Genomic DNA, 20578 nt, shown 5'->3' on the forward strand with positions numbered 1-20578 from the left:
CAAAGTGTTAGCAACTCAAAGGCCTCTGTAATTAGTATGTCTCTAGCCGAGATCAAGGATTGGGTCTCTGCTGTGAAACAGCTCTCTTTGTCAATGCATCTGAGGTCAGTTCAGTTGCTTCCTGGACAGGTGAAATTTAATTGGGATAAATGATTGCTTTAGTTCCTGATACCGACCCTGTTGGCTGATGTCCTTTTCTCATAACGATTTTCACTCTAACTTTCAACAAATATAAGCACAGTGGGGAACAGAGCTTAATCAGGCTTCAAATATAATCACAAGGTGTAATAAAGCATTTTTCTCAAAGCAAGTAATATGCAAAAAGCATTCAACACACTTGAAGAAATACTTGCATTTATATAGCACCTTACCACAGCTCAGAAATCTCTCAAAACACATGTACAATGAATTACTTTGAAGTGTAGTGGCCAAACACAGCAAAATCCCAGAAACAGCTGTTAGATGAACGATCAGTTGGCCAGGACACAGAATCTTTAACATAAGCCTGAGCTAAAGGAACAAGCAGATGAAATGTTGGTTCAATATCTCATCCAAAGGGTATCATTTCTGGAAATGCAACACTCACTTAATACTGCACTAGAATGTCTGCTTAAATTACGTGCTCAAGTTCTAGGGTGGGGCTTGAACCCATAAGCTTCTGACTCAGAGTTGAGATCTAACAACTGAGCGACGCTGACACTTAAAAGTCGATTTTAACCCTACCCACCCGGCAGGAACTGGCTGTTAAAATCGGAGGATAAAAAACACGCTGACGTCCCGCACCAATCCCACTGTCTTCTATTTTAATCTGCTCTTCTGTGCAGATGGCAAGGACTGACATCGTCGGGTTCCGGCTGGTAATTTAGCTGTGGCCTGAGCAGAGAAGCTGTCGTCACGTGACTTTCCAGTCAGGTGATGACAGCGGGAATAGGATCAAGGAGCAGAAGAGGCCCATACATGCAAGAGTGCTCCCCCAGGCTCCACAACAAAAGTTGAGGCCTCGCCCGCCCCGGGCTCCACCCTTCCCCCTCTCAACGCCCGCCAGAAATCCTCTCCGTGCAGCTTTCCTTGTTGCCACCTGAAATTCCTCTCCCGCCAGCTAGCTGTCAGTTTGGACTAGCAGATGAGGTCTGGGAGTTAAAATCGGCTGAACTGTGCATTACCGAGTTCGGGGGGGGGGGGGTGGGTGGCGGGGGGTAGAGCTGGCACTCGGCTCGTCCACCTCCCCCCACCAACCCCCCCCCACCTCCAACCTGCTCCCAGTTAAAATCAGGGCTTTAATATAAATTGTGCCAAATTTCAAAGTTGTATATTTGAAGTACAATACTTCTTCCCCATTTTTATACTTTAAACCTTGCTGCCTCTTCCCTTTAGAGTTGCTGAGCTACACATCCAATATAAGGAGAGAGCAGGTGGCCTATTCCCAGATGCTACCTGATAGAAGGCGAGCAGCTTAAAAGCACTGTGTGGGGTGGGGGTCACCCTTTGATCTGCCCTTTGTATGAGGAAGCACCTTGACACCATGAGACTGGGAATTCAATAGAAAACTGCAGAGGAAGAGGAGAAAGGGAGGGGTTCAATGCTTTGCTGCACCTTAATTGCTTGTGTATTTAAGTTGCAGTGTAAGAAACTAATGCTCAATCTGATTCTGCGTAAGCAGACGGACAGACAGAGGCACTGCAGGTACCTGTGTCCTTGGTTAAAGCTGCTCAACATGCTGAAGGGTGGTACAGTAAACTGGTCCCCTTTAAGAGGAAACAACAAATTAAAGCATGCAGCTGGAAATAATCTCCAGTCGTAATCAAATCCACAAGCGTGGAATTTTTACAGCCATTCCTGTTCCCTCATTCCAGTTATTCTCAAATCTGTAGCTATCATATCTGATGAAAAACATCAGACAGAAAGGCACATTTCAAAAAGCCCAGTGTCTGCTTATTTGTTCTCTTTTAACTTGGCTTCAAAGCCACTTTTATAAAACAACAAAGCATGATTACCCTCAAATGTGGATGAAACTTACTTTAACAAATCACGGGCAGAAGGGACTCTTAAGCTGCTTTAAATATATTTGATACAAAAGCAAAGGACAAATGAAAGACACGCCGTGGGAATGCTGCCTTTCTTTCACATCTTGCCGCATACCAGCATTGTTTTCCACCACAACAATCACTGGGAAGGGCCTTTGCCAAACTACAAATGAGATGTGGTTATAATGTGTATAATACGATTAAATAGAAGATATTCAGCAGTTTACCTTGGAATTACATTCCCACCTCCTTCCAGTTCTCTCCCAAAGGTGTTGAATCCCGTTGGGGTGCAGTTTCGCGAATGCCAGTTACCTGCCAGTACTTCACCCGAATGCCCGCTCTTCATTCTTGAACCCTAACGAGTGCTAACGAGTTACTTGACCAGAGGGAGAATCACAGCCAAACATGATCTTCTCCTCATCCACTGTCTATACAGTGCATTTGCCAGCAGGGGCCACTGCATAACAATGGTAGCTGGAAGCCTGGCTGATTTCTCCTATTCCTGCCCTGGAGGAGTCGCAGCTAACTGTTCTATGCCTACTGCCACCCTGTCTGAAACTGACTATCGCAGCAGATAATGGGGACTGAAGCTGGGACCTCCTGGGTCTGTATGGCGGTGCACAAACTCACTGAGCATTTTGTTTCCATTCTGGACAAGAAGTTACAAAGAAATGGATTAAAAATGACAAAAAACTTTTCAATCCTGAAAAACAATCACAAATTCAACCTCGGGATCAGAGGCCCTGCTAAATCAAACACAAAAGGATGTAAATAGTGCATGAATCCAAAATGGCTTTGCATAAATCATGGACAATTAATGCCAAAGACTTGCATCAAGTGCATTGTAGTAGTTGTATACTTAAGTGAAGTGACTTAAGGGGTTTTACTGTTAAGAGTCCAGACTTGCTCATAATACAATATCATAAATTGAACGCTGGGAGATCTGTCTGCCATGATTAACTGGAAAAAGAAGCTAACAATATATAACAAATGCCTTGATGGGGCAAACACTACTGGAGGCTGTTAAATTATTTCATAGGGGTATGAGTACAAAATGAAAGTGCTTTAGGAGATCAGATAATAACATTGCCCCAACAATGGGGACACATATTTCTGTCCAACCATTGGTTGAGTAATCATGACCTCTCACTGACGGCTATTCAGAGGTAGAATTAATTTACACAAGTATATACATGTCTCTGGGCTACTGCTTGTCCTGATTAACTTCTACTTGTCTCAGATGCTGTCGAAATAAGGTTAGATGCAGACGCTGAACCTCGTCATCGATGTCTGCCCTTGCTGATAGCAGGCTCCCGAGGTATGGAAAATGGTCCACATTGTCCAAGGCCGTGCCATGGATTTTGATGACCGTGAAACACTGACCACACTCGACCAACTTTGTTGGGCGGGCCACATCGTCTGCATGCCCAACACGAGACTCCCAAAGCAAGCACTCTACTCGGAACTCCTACACGACAAGCGAGCCACAGGTGGGCAGAGGAAACGTTTCAGGGACACCCTCAAAGCCTCCTTGATAAAGTGCAACATCCCCACCAGCATCTGGGAATCCCTGGCCCAAGACTGCCCTAAGTGGAGGAAGTGCATCCGGGAGGGCGCTGAGCATCTCAAGTCTCGTCGCCAAAAGCATGCAGAAATCGAGCACAGACAGTGGAAGGAGTGTGCGCAAACCAGACTCCCCACCCACCCTTTCCTTCAACCACTTTCTGCCCCACCTGTGACAGAGACTGTAATTCTTGTATTGGACTGTACAGTCACCTGAGAACTCACTTTTAGAGTGGAAGCAAGTCTTCCTCGATTTCGAGGGTACTGCCTATGATGATGATGAAATGCAGACGTACAGAACACTTTCAAATCAGGCTGATTTTTTTTTTGCCCTCATGTCACAGTTGAGCCACCTTCTATTATAATTATCAATGTATAGGCTGTGAAATAACATCAGGTTCGTAACATAATCTTGGAAGAGTTGGCCTAAAGGCAGGCAGCTATACAAATAAATTTGTCTCGATTCCAGGACACGCTTGTTCACCCATTCCCATAGCTCCAATTGGAAAAAGTGGGTGTAATAGATGACTCACTGTAGGTAGAGTCTACAAGTAAGTATTATAATCTGTTATGACAAAATGAGCTATGCATACAGAGGATTCTGTAGACCATTTTATGTAGCTACTAAATATTGGCTATTGAAATTGAAATTAGAAAGTGTATTTTTTATCCTACTAAACATAAATGGAGACTCCAAGATTGATACTTGTTAACTACAAAGGATTGTTCTGTAATAATGCATGCCAGTACCAGAGGTGGTCAGCTCCACCCTCTGTTCCACCCAGTGATAGATCTATTGGGCCATGTTGATTACTGTTCCTGAACCAACAAAGGGGGAAACATTTTCTCAACTTCAATGGGGATGTAAAACAGGCGAGATTGGGTCAGCCACCCATTATACACTCCAGCCAGATTTGCCTTTCCATTGACTTGGAAAGGAAAATCGGTGGAGTGTATAATGGGCAGCCTATCCGATATCGCCCATTTTACAACCTCACCGGATGTTGAAAGTTCTGCCTATTTCTCTGTGCAAGCACATCCACACCACCCTTCCCAATAAATAATACAGGAGTTAGAATGTAAAATTGCAATTCATTTTTAAAATGACAATTTCATTGTAGTTAAGTGTTTAACAAACATGTACAGATGACTAAAAGTCACAATTGTTACTTGAATTTTGTGGCTGTGGACCTTCTTTAATGTGGGGATAGGCAGCATGTGGCTTCCAGTGCAGGTTCAGGTGGCTGTATTATGTTTACTGGGCACTATTATCACCTCATTTATATTGCAGCACTGAAAGAACTTGCATTTATATAGCACCTTTTACAGTTTCAGCTGTGGCTCAGTGGGGAGCACACTTGCCTGTGAGTCAGAAGGCTGTGGGTTCAAGTCCCACTCCAGGAACTTGAGCACATAAATGTAGGCTGACAAAGCAGTGCAGTGCTGAGGGAGTGCTGTACCATCGGAAGTGCCGTCTTTCGGATGAGACATTAAACCGAGGCCTCGTCTGCTCCCTCGGTGGATGTAAAAGATCCCATAGCACTATTTTGAAGAAGAGCAGGGGAGTTATCCCCAGTATCCTGGCAAATATTTATCCCTCAATCAACATAATTAATACAGATTATCTGGTCATTATCATATTGCTGTTTGAGGGAGTTTGCTGTGCGCAAATTGACTCCCGCATTTCCCACATTACAGCAGTGACTACACTCCAAATGTACTTCATTAGCTATAAGGCACTTTGAGACAGCCAGTGGTCATGAAAGGCGCTATAGAAATGCAAGTCTTTCTTTGTTTCTTTCTCAGAAAGTCCCAAAGCATTGCACATCTAATGAATTATTTTGCAGTGTAATACATGTTGCTGTGAAGGGAAACACAGTAGTCCATTTTTACAATGCAAGGTAACAAATGATAGGTTAATCTGTGTTGGTCTTGCTGATTAAGGGAGGAATGTTGGCCAGGACACCAGGAAAACTCCCCTGCTTTTCTTCGAATAGTGCCACGGGATCTTTTACGTTTGTCTGAACACAGACAAGGCTGTGATTTAGCATCTCATCCAAAAGACAGTACCTCCATCAATGCGGCATTCTCTCAGTCTTGTGCCGAAATGTCAGTCTAGTTTTTGTACTCAAGTCCCTGGAGTGAGGCCAGAACCCACAACTTTATGACTCAACCACCACTGAGCCAAACTGACACTGCTATTATAGTTGAAGCAAATGCAACCTAAGATCTAGTCTAGGTTTTAATTTGTTCTTCCAGCTACAGTTTAGCAAGGCTGCCAGCCCAGTTTATCAGATCTAATGATCATGGGATTCTTCAATAATTACTTCCACTATTGCTGAAGACCAAATGACTGTACACAATCTGCTTACCTTCACAAATTCGATCCAATCGTTGCCGCTTCACTTTGTGCTTGTCCATCAGAGACATCAGCGATGCTACTTAATGAATTCCTTTCAATATAACAAGCAAACAACGTTTGAGGTGTTCACAATTCAGATGAATCCACAGGAGCTCAAGTGCATAACTCTAATCCAAATCCTGAAAGGAAATTTGAAGACACAAAAGTAGTCAGTGAAACTGGAACCACACGGACAATTAAAATAAAACCTACACTAAGATGGTGAAAAACAACAAGAACTCTTAGAATGTTGCACCACATCACGTTTTTGTTAGGATATCCCAACATCCCACGATAAAAATAGTAAATTAAATTTACAAATATACAGCAAAGCGTAACTTAGATCAAACATCTTTTTGCCTTTGTGTTCTGTTACTAAACACCATACACAGAATGTGAAAATTTCTTGCTTCCTGCTCAGCACAGAGAAGGCTTTTCTCTTGCTTATACAATGAAACATTTAGTGGGAAAGTGACCATGTGCAGCATTTCCAGTCATTTAAAGGTTAACCAACCTATTCAGTGTGCAATAAAGCCTTGTGCCTCACATACACAAAGCCAAGACTACAATAGTTCTCAGCTAGAACACTGGCTAAATCAAGGTCAGAAGTCTTCCTCATATCTTGTGACCTTTGCTGCTACCATAATAATTAGATGCCCATGAAACTCTGTGAGACCTTCATTAATAAGCAGTTCAATGGCTCAAGTAGATGCCCAAGAAACCAAGTTGCCATTTGTACCTTCAGTCAATCCACCACCATAGTAAACAGAGGTCAGGAGTTAAAATCTATATTGATCTTGATGCAAAGCTAGAGGTAAATATGTAACTAAAACCTATACATGCTTCCCTTGTGATGCATTTATTAACCGTTCAAGTAATGCGCTGACACGTTACTGGAGTAGAACTCAGACTCAATTAAGCTGAGCTACATACCACTGCATATCATCGCATCCTGCTGTCACTACTGCAATTGTATGATGTAATCTCAGACCAATCACAGTATAGAATGGGTCATTTGACTGATGAAAAATCAAGCAATGCAATAACCTCCTTTGCTTGGGAGAGTATGAAGCTTATGTGTTGATTAAATACATTGTTCAGCCCAAGGAGGCCCAGGATAAATAGATACTATTGCTGTTATGATCTTGTGAGAACAAGGGTTAAGTAAGAACAAGCCCACCTCCATTAGTGCTGGAATTTGAAAGATCATCCACAAGTATTTTTCATTACACATCATGTTTTTTCTTCCACTACAGTCTCAGAAATGTTTACATTGACTTTTATGAAGTAGTGACGTTAGATTCACTAAACTTTGGACACAATTTGTGAGAATGATCACAAGTAGTATTAACACAAATTGTTGCAAGAAACCTACCCAATTCACAATTTTCACAGTCCAAGTTACTGCCATTATTTGAAAACACTCCAATGGTAAAAGAAATGGACTTAAAAGAAAAATAAGCATGATAGGTGTGTGGCAAACACTGCAGTCAGCAATAATCAAAATTACCACCAGACTGGGCCAGTGGAGCTGTCTGAGAGACAGTGCAACTGCCTAACATCTGGCTTTAATTTTCTTTAGTTTAAGATAACAGGACAAAAATAAACAATTTCTGGTAAAAAAAAGCTGTTTTCACCACATTGAAACAATTTGTTCCAAGCTCTCAGATCAATACACACCATGTCGGCTTCTGGGGAAGATGGTGCTGCAGTATTGCATCTTTTACAATGTGGCTTTCATTGATTATTTTAGACTTTATCTACTTTTAAGTCGACACAAAGTAATTGTTGTAAATACCTGTGGTGATATCATTTCACTATTACATCACTGACCCTGCTTTTGCAAGTCCCTGCATTCACAAAATCAGTAAAGTCTGTTGCAAATGACAACAAATTTGCAACTTTCAGAAGACGTTATATTCAGGGAAATTAGATTTTTAATGGTATGGCGGGTGAGAAAAGCCAACAGATTTAAATAATTTGACCAATACATTTAGTAAACTGAAATGAGCATTGCCAGCCATTGACCCCAGCCATTGACCAATTAAAGGTACAAGGGGCTGGATTTTTGGTACTTTGTCGCCATTCTTAGCGCCCCGGAGGGGTGGCAAATGGCGGCGGAAAGCACTTGCGCCCAGGCAGCCAGCTTCCAGCGCCCCGCTGGGACATTCAGTGCCAGTATCAACGGGACGTGGAGCATTACCGCCCGGAAGTGGCGAGCTGGTGTGCAACGACCCTGGTTGCGACACCGGCTCGATGTTTGGTTGTGAAAGCTGCCATTCCAAGCTGTAGCCGCAGTCAGGTAAGTAATGCCAACCTCAGGTAAGAGTGATTGTTTTTTTTTACATTTTGCGATTCATGTTGTGGTGGAGTGAGTTATGTATTTGGAATGCTTTTGGTGGCTTTTTTCCCTACCCTCAAACCTTGGTTATGGCGCTCCAAGGCCGGCTGTTTAGCTCGGGATTTTCCCTTGCTCAACTGGCCTGGCGCCCCACTCCAAATTCCAGGCCCAGCTGATGAATTTTGCGGTGGCAGACGCAAACCATTTGCCAGCGCAAAATTTACCGCTCCACCAGGGACACCACCCCAACTGAGGCACAATCGAATTTCTCCCCCAAAGATTTTTACAGCACCGAAGGAGGCCATTCAGCCCATAGTGCCTTTGTCGGCTCTCAAAACAGTTTTCCACTTCGTACAGTTCCCCTGAACCTTTTTAATTTTAATTTTTCAAGTATTTACCTACTTCCTTTTTCAAAGCAATGATGGATTCTTCATACATCACTGCTTCTGGTAACAACCCTGTGTGAAATAAATTATTTTATCCTCTGCCTTTATTCTTTTGGTGATTATCTTAAATTTATGCCTTCTAATTACCAGTGGAAATACTTTTCCCCTAGTTACGTTATCAAATTTTGAATACCTTTATCGGATCGCCTCATCACCTTCTTTGTTTTAATTAAATATGTAACATTACTTGTAGACAACAATGTATGAAAAGACCCTCATAGACATTGAAAATAAATGCAGTATCTCAGCTTGCTGTCAGTCTTAATTACTTAGCCAGACAACCATATTTACTAATCCAAGACCAGTTTGCTGTTAGAACTGATTGGATCATTATATGGTATTGTAATCCTGTAAGTACCTGAACTGCCGTATTAGTAACACAGCCAAAGGAAATGTCTCTTAACACCCAAGATACTTGAAGGAATGTTAATGCGCTGGTGCACAGTGTTAAACTGTATGACCAGCCAGGGAAATGTAGGACATACTCAATCATGGCACAGAACTTGTACTAGAACAGTTCCACTGGTATTTAACATATAAAAGTAACAGTATTCGTTAACATGCTCTAGAAGACAGGCTACCTGATAATTCAGAATGTAGATTTATGTCAGGGGAAATAAAGTAATTTTAATAATTAAAGGGTTTCTACTGTATCTGCTGGAACAATTAAAGAGAAATCCTGTCCAAGTGCTTCCAGAAGAGGACAGTAATATAATTTGAGCTTTTGAATTGTTAAGCCTTTTTAATGCCAAAGATTACAAAGCTGAAGTGGAGAAATGCATAGAGCCCAGCTCCTTTCCTGCAGTTGTTTTGAATGAAGTCGGTTTATTTCTATCACATTAAAAAGAAAACTAATTTTTGTCTCAACGCGTGCAGCTGATTTTTACGCCAGTGTGATCTGAAGGATTGAGTGGCACAATGTGTTGCAAATTAAATTGTTCCTTCTGCTCTAAAAACTGTGTTCAAATCCCATCCGGAAGGATGAGATCAAAGACAGACTTTTACAGTCTACTCCTGATAATTCCATTATTTCATGTACTAAAAATATGAATTATCCAGTTATTTTGAATTAAACAATATAAATAACATAGAAAAGTAGGAAGTTCATGCATTCAATTATCAGATCAGTTGAATGAGGTGACTTTGAATTAACAGCAGACTGTATGTGGTTCTTTTAATTCGATTCTGTCAGTCTTCTGTCAAGTTTGCTCATGGTGTTTCTCCTGTTAAATCAGTGCTTTGACTTGTAGACCCTATATGAGGTCCAAAGGCCAGGAGCTGGATTACAGATACCAGTGTCCCAGAACCCAAGTCAGAAGAGAAAAACAGTTAAAGGGGTAGAATTTGCCCCCCACCCAAAACGGGGCGAAACCGCCGTTTTTTTAAAAGTTTTTATCCACTGCAACCCATACGGCAGAGAAGCTGTTGATATTCGGCACTTTGAAGTTAGTTTTCGGTTGGGGCGGCTGAGGGCGGAAGTGCCCCTGCAGTGGGTCGGCCACCCCGACTGGTCATCAGCGCCGCGCTGATGACGTTGACGCGTAACAACATCCCTCCCCTTCAGTTAAAGGGGAGGGCCGCTGCGAACTCTGCATATTTTTCACATTGGTTCACTGGGCCACTAGGGAGGGTATTGGGCGGGCCAGCGGCCTGGCACCCAAGAGGGGGTGCCAGGCTGCCTGGCCGAACCCGGGGGCATAACTGTTGGGGTGACTTGGCAGTCGGCCGACAATAAAAAATAAAAATGGCGTCACCGGCAGCACCACTTCTCCTTTAAGGGCGGCCGCACCGCCGACCAACAAGAAGTGCACCGACAGAAAAAACTGTCGGGGGCACCGGCTGGCAGCGATGCTGTTTCCATGGAGCAATTCCACAAAAGAGCTATTTCCCACAGGGCAATTTCGGGAAGTGGTCGCGCCGGTTGGTAAGGGGTCGGCGCGTGCACACCGCAGCAGGAAAACGGGCAGAGTGGTCGGTCCCCTACACCGATCCGACCCAGAGGAAGGGCCATGTTTAAAATGGTGGCCCCTCCACGGAGACTCGGTAGCTATGCTGTACCGACCTGTGACCGCCGCTTTCAGACGGCCACGTGCCTTATAGAATGGGGCAATTTCAGTCCCCAAAGTCTCCTCCCTCAGCCTATTACAATGTCAATGCATTTCAAAGCAATTTTCAGGTTGATCTGCCATTTTCTCCTGTTCAACAGTTTGCCATTTTCTGGAGCACTCTTGACACAACGTGTTTATTTGAAGCACAGGAAATATGTTGCTGTGAAAAACTTTGCTATGGTGATAGCGAAATCTCTTGAAGTATGTAAAGGAATTTACTGCTGACTTTGGGAGAACCAAAGCAGTGGCCCCTTTAGGATACTTTAATAAAAGATTGCCATGATTTAAAGCCAATTCACTTCTCCTCTGTCACAGCAGCAATGAATCATCAACCCCGCCCCCTATAATTATTAGATATAATTTTTCTTTCAATGCACAGACACTTAGCAGTTTAATTTCCTCTTAGTGTCGTGGTTCTACTCCTTTTTAGCGCACTTGCAGGTACGCATAACTTTACAGTGCTTTCTTGGAGGTCAGATGTGCTGAAACTTAGCAACTTGTAGTAACAGTGCAGAGTCACTTATTAACTATCATAACAGGAATGCAACTGGTATAAATAGTGCACGGTGCATTAATTCAACATTGGAATGTGCAAATGTGAGCGCTCATGGAGGGAGCAAGGGGATCCTTACCCACGGCACATGAAATGCTATGTGCAAAGTGGTATCATATTTGAAGAGAAACACCAAAGTAAGCAAATGGGATCACTCCTACTGCTATATATGGGTTTGCCTCAATTATCCAGGGATTCCAAACTAAGGGCTGTGGGCCATTTACAACCGCTGAGCTTGGGGGATCTGGCCCACAGAGCACATGCATCTCATTCAATTTGGGCTTTTATTCATTACTCACTTATTTTTACGGTTTAAGTTTTTTAGGCATCGAGCTTTATGAGAGATTAGATAAATCTTAAATCAGAACATGAGAATCTGTTATTATCCACAGCTTGAGATATATGCAAAATAATAGGAGTATTGATTTAAACTTTGTATATGACCTACAAGGATCCATTGTATGCATTTGTGCCCTACAAACACTTCTGGGATATTTCTGTTCTAACTGATAGCCTATTAGAAAGGAAGGAAGGGTGTGGGCAAGGTTTAAATGTGGAGGATTCCTGGGAGACTTTCTGAGGACCTACTTGCGATTCTGTTGGCTGTGTACCTCTGAGCTACTGACCAAGGTGTTCCCAGTTATGCACAAAGAAAAGGTGCCCTATTCCAGTTATGGCCTGCACGTTTGGGGTACTTCTACAGTCATTTACTTAGAGGCCTGTTCTGCTAAGCAGCTGTTAATAACTTCAGAGTTTGCCATCCCTTCCTGTGCTTTGGCACACGTGCAAATGTAGGAGGCCGAGTCCCAGTAACAGCCATTGGTCTCTGTGACCAGAGACCATTGCTCTATGAGGGCTCTGAATTGCTCTTTCGTGGCTTTGCTGAATGCGTTTCCAAGCGCCTCAATCTTTACACACGTTGCACAGTGGATCTCAACACCGTGGCATCATCAGTGGGAGCTTTCATGGCGGACGCTCCAGTTTGGCTTGCTACCTGCGTGCCTGAGGTCTTCCCTGCAGACGCTACTGATGTTGCTTATTGCTCAGTGACAGTCTGCAACGCAGAGAACTCTTGTCGCATGACAGTGCATAACTGGATATCAGGTTCCACAATTCAAGCCAGATTCAGCTTGCATCATTTCATACAATAAAGCAATGACTTGTTCAGCAGTTCATGCTCATGGAGTATCCTCCATTTCACTGGCCAAAATTACAAAACAACTCAGCAGGGCCCCTGTCAGGCTGGTCCTCGCTCAGCAACAGCTAGCCCTTCTTCAGACACCACTTCTGCCCATTTTCACCCTTGATCAGTGAGTCCTGAATACAGGGAACTTTGGCCCTTGACCAGTCACTCCTGCTGACAGTGAACTTCGACCTGGGCAAAGATTTCAAACCTACCCAGTGAAATCAGACATTTAAGGTGTTACCCCCAAGATTATCCTACATGGGTAGAAAAACGATATTGTCGTAGCCCTGATAAGCCAAAAGCACATGTTTTCTGTACAAAAGTAAGTAGCCAACTGGAATTCTGTATTTGTTGCAAAAGGCAGAAGTGCTGCTGCAGCCTTTTCTCCAATAGGGAAGGGAGAAAAAGGAATTAAATAAGCTGTAAACATAGTTGAACAATATAGCTGTATGCATTTCAATCAATTTGCATGCTGGAAAATAACATCAATGCCATTATAAGCCTTTTATTTGGTTGAGCATCTCATTAATATTCTGACTTATGAGCGTTCCTACACAACACTATCAGCAGTGCTGGACTTGTTGGAAACTCACTGCAGGTTCACAAGTGATAAATTGTATTGGAAGTCCAATTTCCTTGTATTCATTCAGTACAAAGGCCATACTTCCCCCTCATTCTTATTACTAATTGAAAGATTCCCTCCATTCAGTACATTACACAATGATAAGACATAAAATCTGACCGGGAAAGACAAAAGCTTTCAGAACTGCAAGACGAGAACATTTGCATGTACTTTTAGATAAAGAAGTAATTAGTACTTGAGGAGATAAGGGTCGTTTGAGTTAAAATGTTTTATTTTAGGCACAAGATAATAATCTTGAGACCTGGTAATTGCATAATAATTCTCATATTCCCGCTGTACAGTGGATGTTTTCTCAGTGGATCATGTTCAAGACTCTCTTAATGGCACTTCACACGTTCTTATAAATAAAGATCTCATAAATGCCCCGCGCTTAGCAAACTCACAGCATTGTATTGCCGTCTATAAGCTTGTTTTTAAAAGTAGTTTCAAATATGTCCTTTAAAAGAAAATCTGTTGTCTGTTTTAAATTACTCTGTAATAACTGGGTTTTTACACAGCAACTCTGTGCCACAGTCAGACTGGGTGATATATGTGAAAGAGGGAGTGGTGTACTTTCAACTCTGGCACCTGGGTTCAAACTCAATCCAGATGAAACTCTGCCTCTATCCATCTCTCTCTCTCTCTCTCTGACAGCTGTTAAGAATCTTAAGTGGTAATGAGTTTAATGAATTCTGGCAGTATTCAGTACAATGAGATTTTAGCACTAATTCACCAGTCTCGAGATAGAAAGGATAGCAGAATGGAAATGTCTTGCTGGTGCTGCAGACGGTGCTCATTGGATTTCTGTATGAATTCATAGACTGATGTGTTTCACACAATTTACACTTCATCTGACCCAAGAAGCCTTCGTTCTTTCATTGCCTGTAAAGGGGAAAATTTTCCCCTTCATGTTATTTGTTTATACTGCTACTATTTATTTTTACTGATAGCTATTTAGACAGGATACTACAGTTAAGCTTGAGAGCTTACTTACAATGGGTTCCTGCCAACATAATTATTTAATTAGTGTATATTACTTAAAGTGAAATCAATAAAACTTAAAGGGAAACTCCACTTATTTTATCAAAACTATTTTAGCTGATTGTTTTTCACGCGAGAATCAGAATGACACCTTGCGATGCAGTGGTCCAGGAGTGAGAGGCAGAAAAGTGCAAAAGATCAGTTTAAAAAAATGTATGTAATAGATTTTGTTTTAAGGTTTTACGTATGAGGGATGGGTGGAGAAGAGAAAATGGCATGAACAAAAGTAAAGCTTTCTTTTTGTACTTTACACGGGCAATTTTACACCATGCATTGTTTTTTTCTGTTGCTTCTTTAGCCAATGCTTCAGAAACTGCAAAAAAAATAAATAATTAGAAACTAAGTGTACACATAGCCAGGATTGAAGGCATGCACTTGTATAATGATCCCAACACCAAGCCGCTTCAGGTGCCAAAGCTAATTTGCAGACTTTTCTGTCGCACTCCTGAAGGAGTAACATCAGGAGAGTGTCGGAAGGGCCACGGCAGTGTTCTCATCCACACCGGCAGTCGTAAAATTCTGTACATTAAAGTGCCATATTTAATTGTGTCAAAAATAGTGACCAATAGTGACCATGAGTCAGCCTTAACCATCACAATAATGTGTTTCAGAATGCACTAAGATGGCATTTTTTCAAAATAGGTCTCGCTGGATGTTGGCATTAGCAAATACAGGAACAACCGATTTACACTGTAACTGCCGATGGCTGCACTAGACCAATGCTTCAGGAAATGGCCACACAAACAGTTCACTGATACCAATATAAAAGCAGCTAAATAGTGGGACAATCACACCAGGCAAGGATTATTTTCAATACCCCTAAATGGCCTCTACATGAAGGAACATCTGGCTACTAATTTCTGTCTAGACACTCATGATTGTAATACCCCTTGCCTACATCAAAGAGGGGTTTCTACACTTGCCTGTATAAATGCCCTGAAGCTTGTGAACAATTGCTCATTTGAGACCATTTCCACAAAATGTCTGGGCTATTTGTTGGGCCTAAACTAATTAATTTTTCAGTTCATTACAATAGTTTTCTTACCAGACATCAGAACAGTGCCTTATGCTCCTCAGTTTGAAGTACTCTCTGATAATAGTACTGCCTCCTTATTAGCCCTTAACTCAGGGCTCTTTAATAACTGTTTTTAATCTGCCCGATAGCCAAGCTCCCATTCCAGCCAGTGAGACAAGCTCAGAGTCTGTTGATCTGGAACTGTAATCCTGCAATATCCATGCATTAGTCAGTTAAATTTGTTTTATATTCTGGGGGCAGTCTATTAATTTCAGTTTGATCGGCTCAATAAATACCTTGCTGATAACACAATGCCAGTCCATAATGTCTGCATATAAACTCCCAAAAACACACTTTATGAGACAAATTAATATTCAAACCAATTCACCATCGGACCTACAATTTTGCTTTATATGGGTGGAGCAGTAGTTTACAACCTCGTGTGTCCAATCTTGTTCCTTTACTTCTCTTGGGCAAACAGACTACTAATATAGTTCCGAAGAAAGGTCACACCCAAAACCAGTAAGGTCACTAAGACTTCAGTAAAGCTAAGGTTTGTGAATGTTTTTAATTTTTTACTGTATCCACTTGAATTGTCAAAAATACTGAGCGATACAATAATAAGTTGCTTTTATACCAGTGCTTGTCAGATCTGATCCTGGGACACCGGTATCCGTGAGCTAGCACCCCACCCCCCCACCCCCTCCCCAGCATTTACTCTCCACTAAAACTGACTCCTTTTCCTCAACAGCAGACTAGCAGGCTTACAAAAAAAACTCTGTTTACGATACTACCGCTGGGATCAAGAAGCAACAACAACTTGTACTTATATAGCGCCTTTAACATAGTAAAACATGCCAAGGCACTTCATGGGAGCATTATAAGTCAAAAGATTTGACACTGAGCCATATAAGGAGAAATTAGGGCAGATGATCAAAAGCTTGGTCAAAGTGGTAAGTTTTAAGGAGTGTCTTAAAGGAGGAAAGAGAGTTAGAGAGGTTTAGGGAGGGAATTCCAGGGCTTAGGGCCTAGGCAACAGAAGGACCAGTCACCAATGGTTGAGCGATTATAATCAGGAATGCTCAAGAGGGCAGAATTAGAAGAGCGTAGATATCTCGGGGGATTGTGGGACTGAAGGTGTTACTGGTGTACACATCGTCCACATGCCCGACACGAGACTCCCAAACCAAGCGCTTTATTCGGAACTCCTACACGGCAAGCGAGCCCCAGGTGGGCAGAGGAAATGTTTCAAGGACACCCTCAAAGCCTCCCTGATAAAGTGCAACATCCCCACCGGCACCTGGGAATCCCTGGCCCAAGATCGCCTAAAGTGGAGGAAGAGCATCCGGGAGGGCGCTGAGCACCTCGAGTCTCATCGCCGAGAACGTGCGGAGGGCAAGCGGAAGGAGCGTGCGGCACTCCCCACCCACCCTTTCCTTCAACGACTGTTTGTCCCACCTGTGACATTGGACTGTTGAGTCACCTGAGAACTCATTTTTGGAATGGAAGCAAGTCTTCCTCGATTTCGATGATGATGATGATGATACTAGTGGGGGTGTTGGTAGCAGCAATCTGAGGTGATGGATTAACCGTATCACACAAAACAGGTATTGTTATAACGCTAAAATATATTGATCTTTCCTATAGTATACTGATAGCAATATACTGAATAAACCCAGTGACAATTCTGAAATGTTAACCTTTCTTTTCAGATACTGATTGACCTGCTGTACAGCATTCTGTTTTTATTGCAGATTTTCAAGAATGCTCGATTTTTCCCTTTCAACTGTTAAAATAGAACATGGGAGCTCGAAGGAACAGATCCAAAAGTCATTATATTCTCCAGTTCCTTCCTCCCCAGATAGGTTGTAATTTTCTTGCAGCTCCACAAGAGGTAGAGTAAGTGCCAGACCCCTGCTGACAGCTCCAACACCTATTTGTAACATTCACACCACTCTTTTGTAAGTCGATTGCTGTAAAATTAGTCTGTCCAGCTTTCGGAGGGAAAGATCATCACTGAGTTGGCCCTTTGACGAAATAATTTTTTTTGTTCCATACAAAACATACAAGAGTATAACTGCAGTCTCCCAAATCTAACAATTGACTTACCTTCTAAGTGCAATAGAAAAATGTCACTCGCATTCAACATGACATTTTGCAATGCTTGTCTATACTCAACCCTTTTTGCCACTTCATGAGAATTTTTAAATGGAGCACATGGCGTAATAAAAAGTCTGCTGACATTTTTTTTAAATCATAGGAAGATTTAAATGCAGAATTAAATAGCTGTTATAAAGGGTGTATAAAAATACCAGTAAATTGATAAAGGCAAAATGTTAACGATAAGATAGGACAGCTAGGAAATAGGGTCCAGTCTGACAAACGCGCACTTTCCAGCAGGGAAAACAGTCAGGTGCTGGAGCCCGGCTGTTTTTTTTTAAACTCCCTAGCTCAGGGACACTGAAGCTAATTAAGGGGCCCCTGTGGTTGAAGCTGGCTAATTCAGCGCAGACTAGTGATCAACGTGGGACCATACCAGTTAGTATAGCTTAACACTGTTAATATTTAAACCCAAGCCTAGATTTGGTCAAAATGTTAAGTGAAGGAAAAAGCACACTTGCTCATTTTAAATAAATTATTTGTCTTGAGCCCCTCGCTCCTATTTCTTATGTTTATGTTTTATTAGAGGATGAATGTGCTCAGTCTGAATATTTAAGGAACTTTTTGACAGACATTCTGCACTTGAGACTCGAGTAGTGTAAACCCTGTTCTAGTTTACAAGCCTCCTTTGTGAACAATCGGAAACAGAGCTGCCCTTCCATTTGCACTGGTATCTGGGACTGGTGCTTCAGGCAGCTGAGAGAATAACATATTAATCAGCTCAGTTTAAACTAGCTCACAACATGGAAGTCAGCAAGGTAAACTCTCGAAATACGAAGAGAATGCAAATGCAAAAAAGGATTAAAAAGCAATTAATATCACAGCATATATACATATTCTGCTTATATTGGCAGAAATTCACTTGCACTAAAGCAAAACTAGTCTAACACTAGCAAAGAAACAGTGCCAAAGGACTGTATTGTTATAATGACTGTGTGCTGGTAGTTTAATCAGGAAGATTTATACCAGATACTTGAAGATTAATATCAGATTTATGCCATGATCTCCCGTGTAAATGGGACTTTTGACTCTTAACAGTTTAACATCCTCTAATGTTTTGAACGTTGCATTTAAACTGCAGAAATGCTTCATGCTAACATTGCCATGGCATGACATAAACTTGGTATAACAGTGGAGTGATGTAGTATTACTTGACCTCCACACAACGTGACAAAACTAGAGCCTTACAAATAGGAAAGTGGCCGTCACACAGGTTGGTGGAGGCTCATTATTGTGGGGGTGTTGGAGTGTTTCACAAATACATCAACAAATCTCTTCCCTACTTTGACGCTGTCACTGCATGGAAAAATGCCTCTTCCATCATCCCTCACCTTATGGAGCACGTGCATTTACACACACGTACGTGCATTCTGTAAAGGAGTCCCGTAACTAAATGGGGGATTAAAAGAAACAAAAGAAACCACACCTCATGCTGCAATATCTGCACATACAGTAAATGTATGAATAGGATTATACTTTTCCTCTCCCTATACAGCTTCATTCCAGATTTAACTGAAATCTTCTTTCCAAACTTTGTAAATTTGATTCAGCTTAACCTCAAATGATAATTGTAAACTGCAGATCTTAAGTACACCCTGGAGGAACAATTTTACACATGCCGTACAGTATATCTCAAACACACAACAAAGGCAAGGCTTTTAAGTGTGAAATGTCGGTATGGAAAATATCTAAGCATTTGCTTCTGGGGCTTGAAATTCAGATAGGACTGGAAACGATTCTCTGGTTACAGTACAAAGCAGGGAATGAGAAAATTCTCCTCACGACCTTCAGTATAATTAAAAACTCAGAGGAAAATCACTCATAATACTCAAATCACATTCAGCCATAATTTAACAAGAATCAGGTAATGTGCTGCAAAACACAGATAAAATGTACCACAGAAACAAAAACACATTTGAAATGTGTTTGCTGTCTTCCCAAAGTCAATCTGGGTTGCTGCTATAGATATTTTCATGTTAAGGTGACTCCACTGTGTAATATAAAGATGAGCACCTCTGTAGACCCAATGTCAGTGGAGACCCATATTTTCATGGGCTGTCTTAGGTCCCCAGTTACCTGCAAATGCACAGACCTCGATCAGGAGCATTAGCAGGAACAAAGGTAAACAGAGGAGAGCAGTGCACAGAGGTCGCTGATCTCTGTTTGAGCACTGCTCTCCCGAGTCTCTTACTTCAAAATACAAATGGCTGATGTGAAAAGTCTAGGAGGCAGTTTCCCCCAAGTATTGAATCTAAAGTTCAGGCTTTGGCTTGTAATAGCATCAAGAAATGCACTATTATGTAGATAATAAAACAAATGACCTTCAAATTGATGCTGCAAAGTACTTTCAGCTAAACAATTATAAACCTTTCTTGTAATACCATCATGCTAAGTGCCCGTACCTCCATCACTGAAAATGGTCAGTTTGAGAAATTGGTCCAAATCTAAATCCACATCCAGCTGTTCTGTCTGGTTATCACTTTGATGTGACTATTTATTTTTGTCTCTTTAAATACAGTAAGACACTGCAGTGTCACATTATTAATACACTGAAGTGCTGCACACTGAGTGGGTTCTACCCCACAATAGGATTCTCAACCATAACAATCTGAGAGGCACATGCTTTTAAAATGAGTTGCTTGTTTACTACTTTCTTAAAATAAAAATTGGATTTATCTTTATTCATCCTAAATGACAATGTATATATTTTTTTAAGTTTGCCAATTTAGCACAGCAGACCCTCAATACTTTTAGACCAACTGGATCCATCCCTGTTGCCATGGAAACAGGGTCAAGCTGAAAGTGAAGAAGAGAGCTGAAGCTGATACAAAATGGTAGGACTGGCAGGAATTTAGAAACATTCTTCTGATTTAAAAAAAATTAAACTCTTGCTAAGAACAGTTGCCTTTAAAGACTGCTAGCAGTTCAAGGACAATAGTACTGTATACTACTGCTAACAACTCACACTTTTCATAGGGCACACACGGTAGTTACTGGGTAAAGTTTCCTCAACTGTGTAAACTGTGCTGCTTTAAGTAAACAAAAGTTTTATGTGTACGTGTGACTGTCAAGTGAAGAGATGTCTAAATGCTGGGTAATGAAACAGACTTGTTTTTTA

The 20578-nt window shown here is 41.7% G+C and overlaps 1 protein-coding gene across 5 annotated transcripts in view; it reads right to left on the reverse strand.

Moving 5' to 3' along the window:
- LOC139260297 (C-terminal-binding protein 2) overlaps positions 1-20578 on the reverse strand; it is a 318546-nt gene that overhangs the window by 191829 nt on the left and 106139 nt on the right. For all 5 annotated transcript variants that reach the window (XM_070876739.1, XM_070876738.1, XM_070876735.1 and 2 more), the window contains exon 2: positions 5960-6128. In XM_070876739.1, coding sequence (XP_070732840.1) covers positions 5960-6017 — 58 coding nt within the window. In that variant the 5' untranslated portion in view covers positions 6018-6128. The remainder of the gene's footprint in view (positions 1-5959; positions 6129-20578) is intronic.

This window comes from Pristiophorus japonicus, chromosome 3 (genome assembly GCF_044704955.1).
Source record: "Pristiophorus japonicus isolate sPriJap1 chromosome 3, sPriJap1.hap1, whole genome shotgun sequence".
NCBI classification, from domain to species: domain Eukaryota; kingdom Metazoa; phylum Chordata; class Chondrichthyes; family Pristiophoridae; genus Pristiophorus; species Pristiophorus japonicus.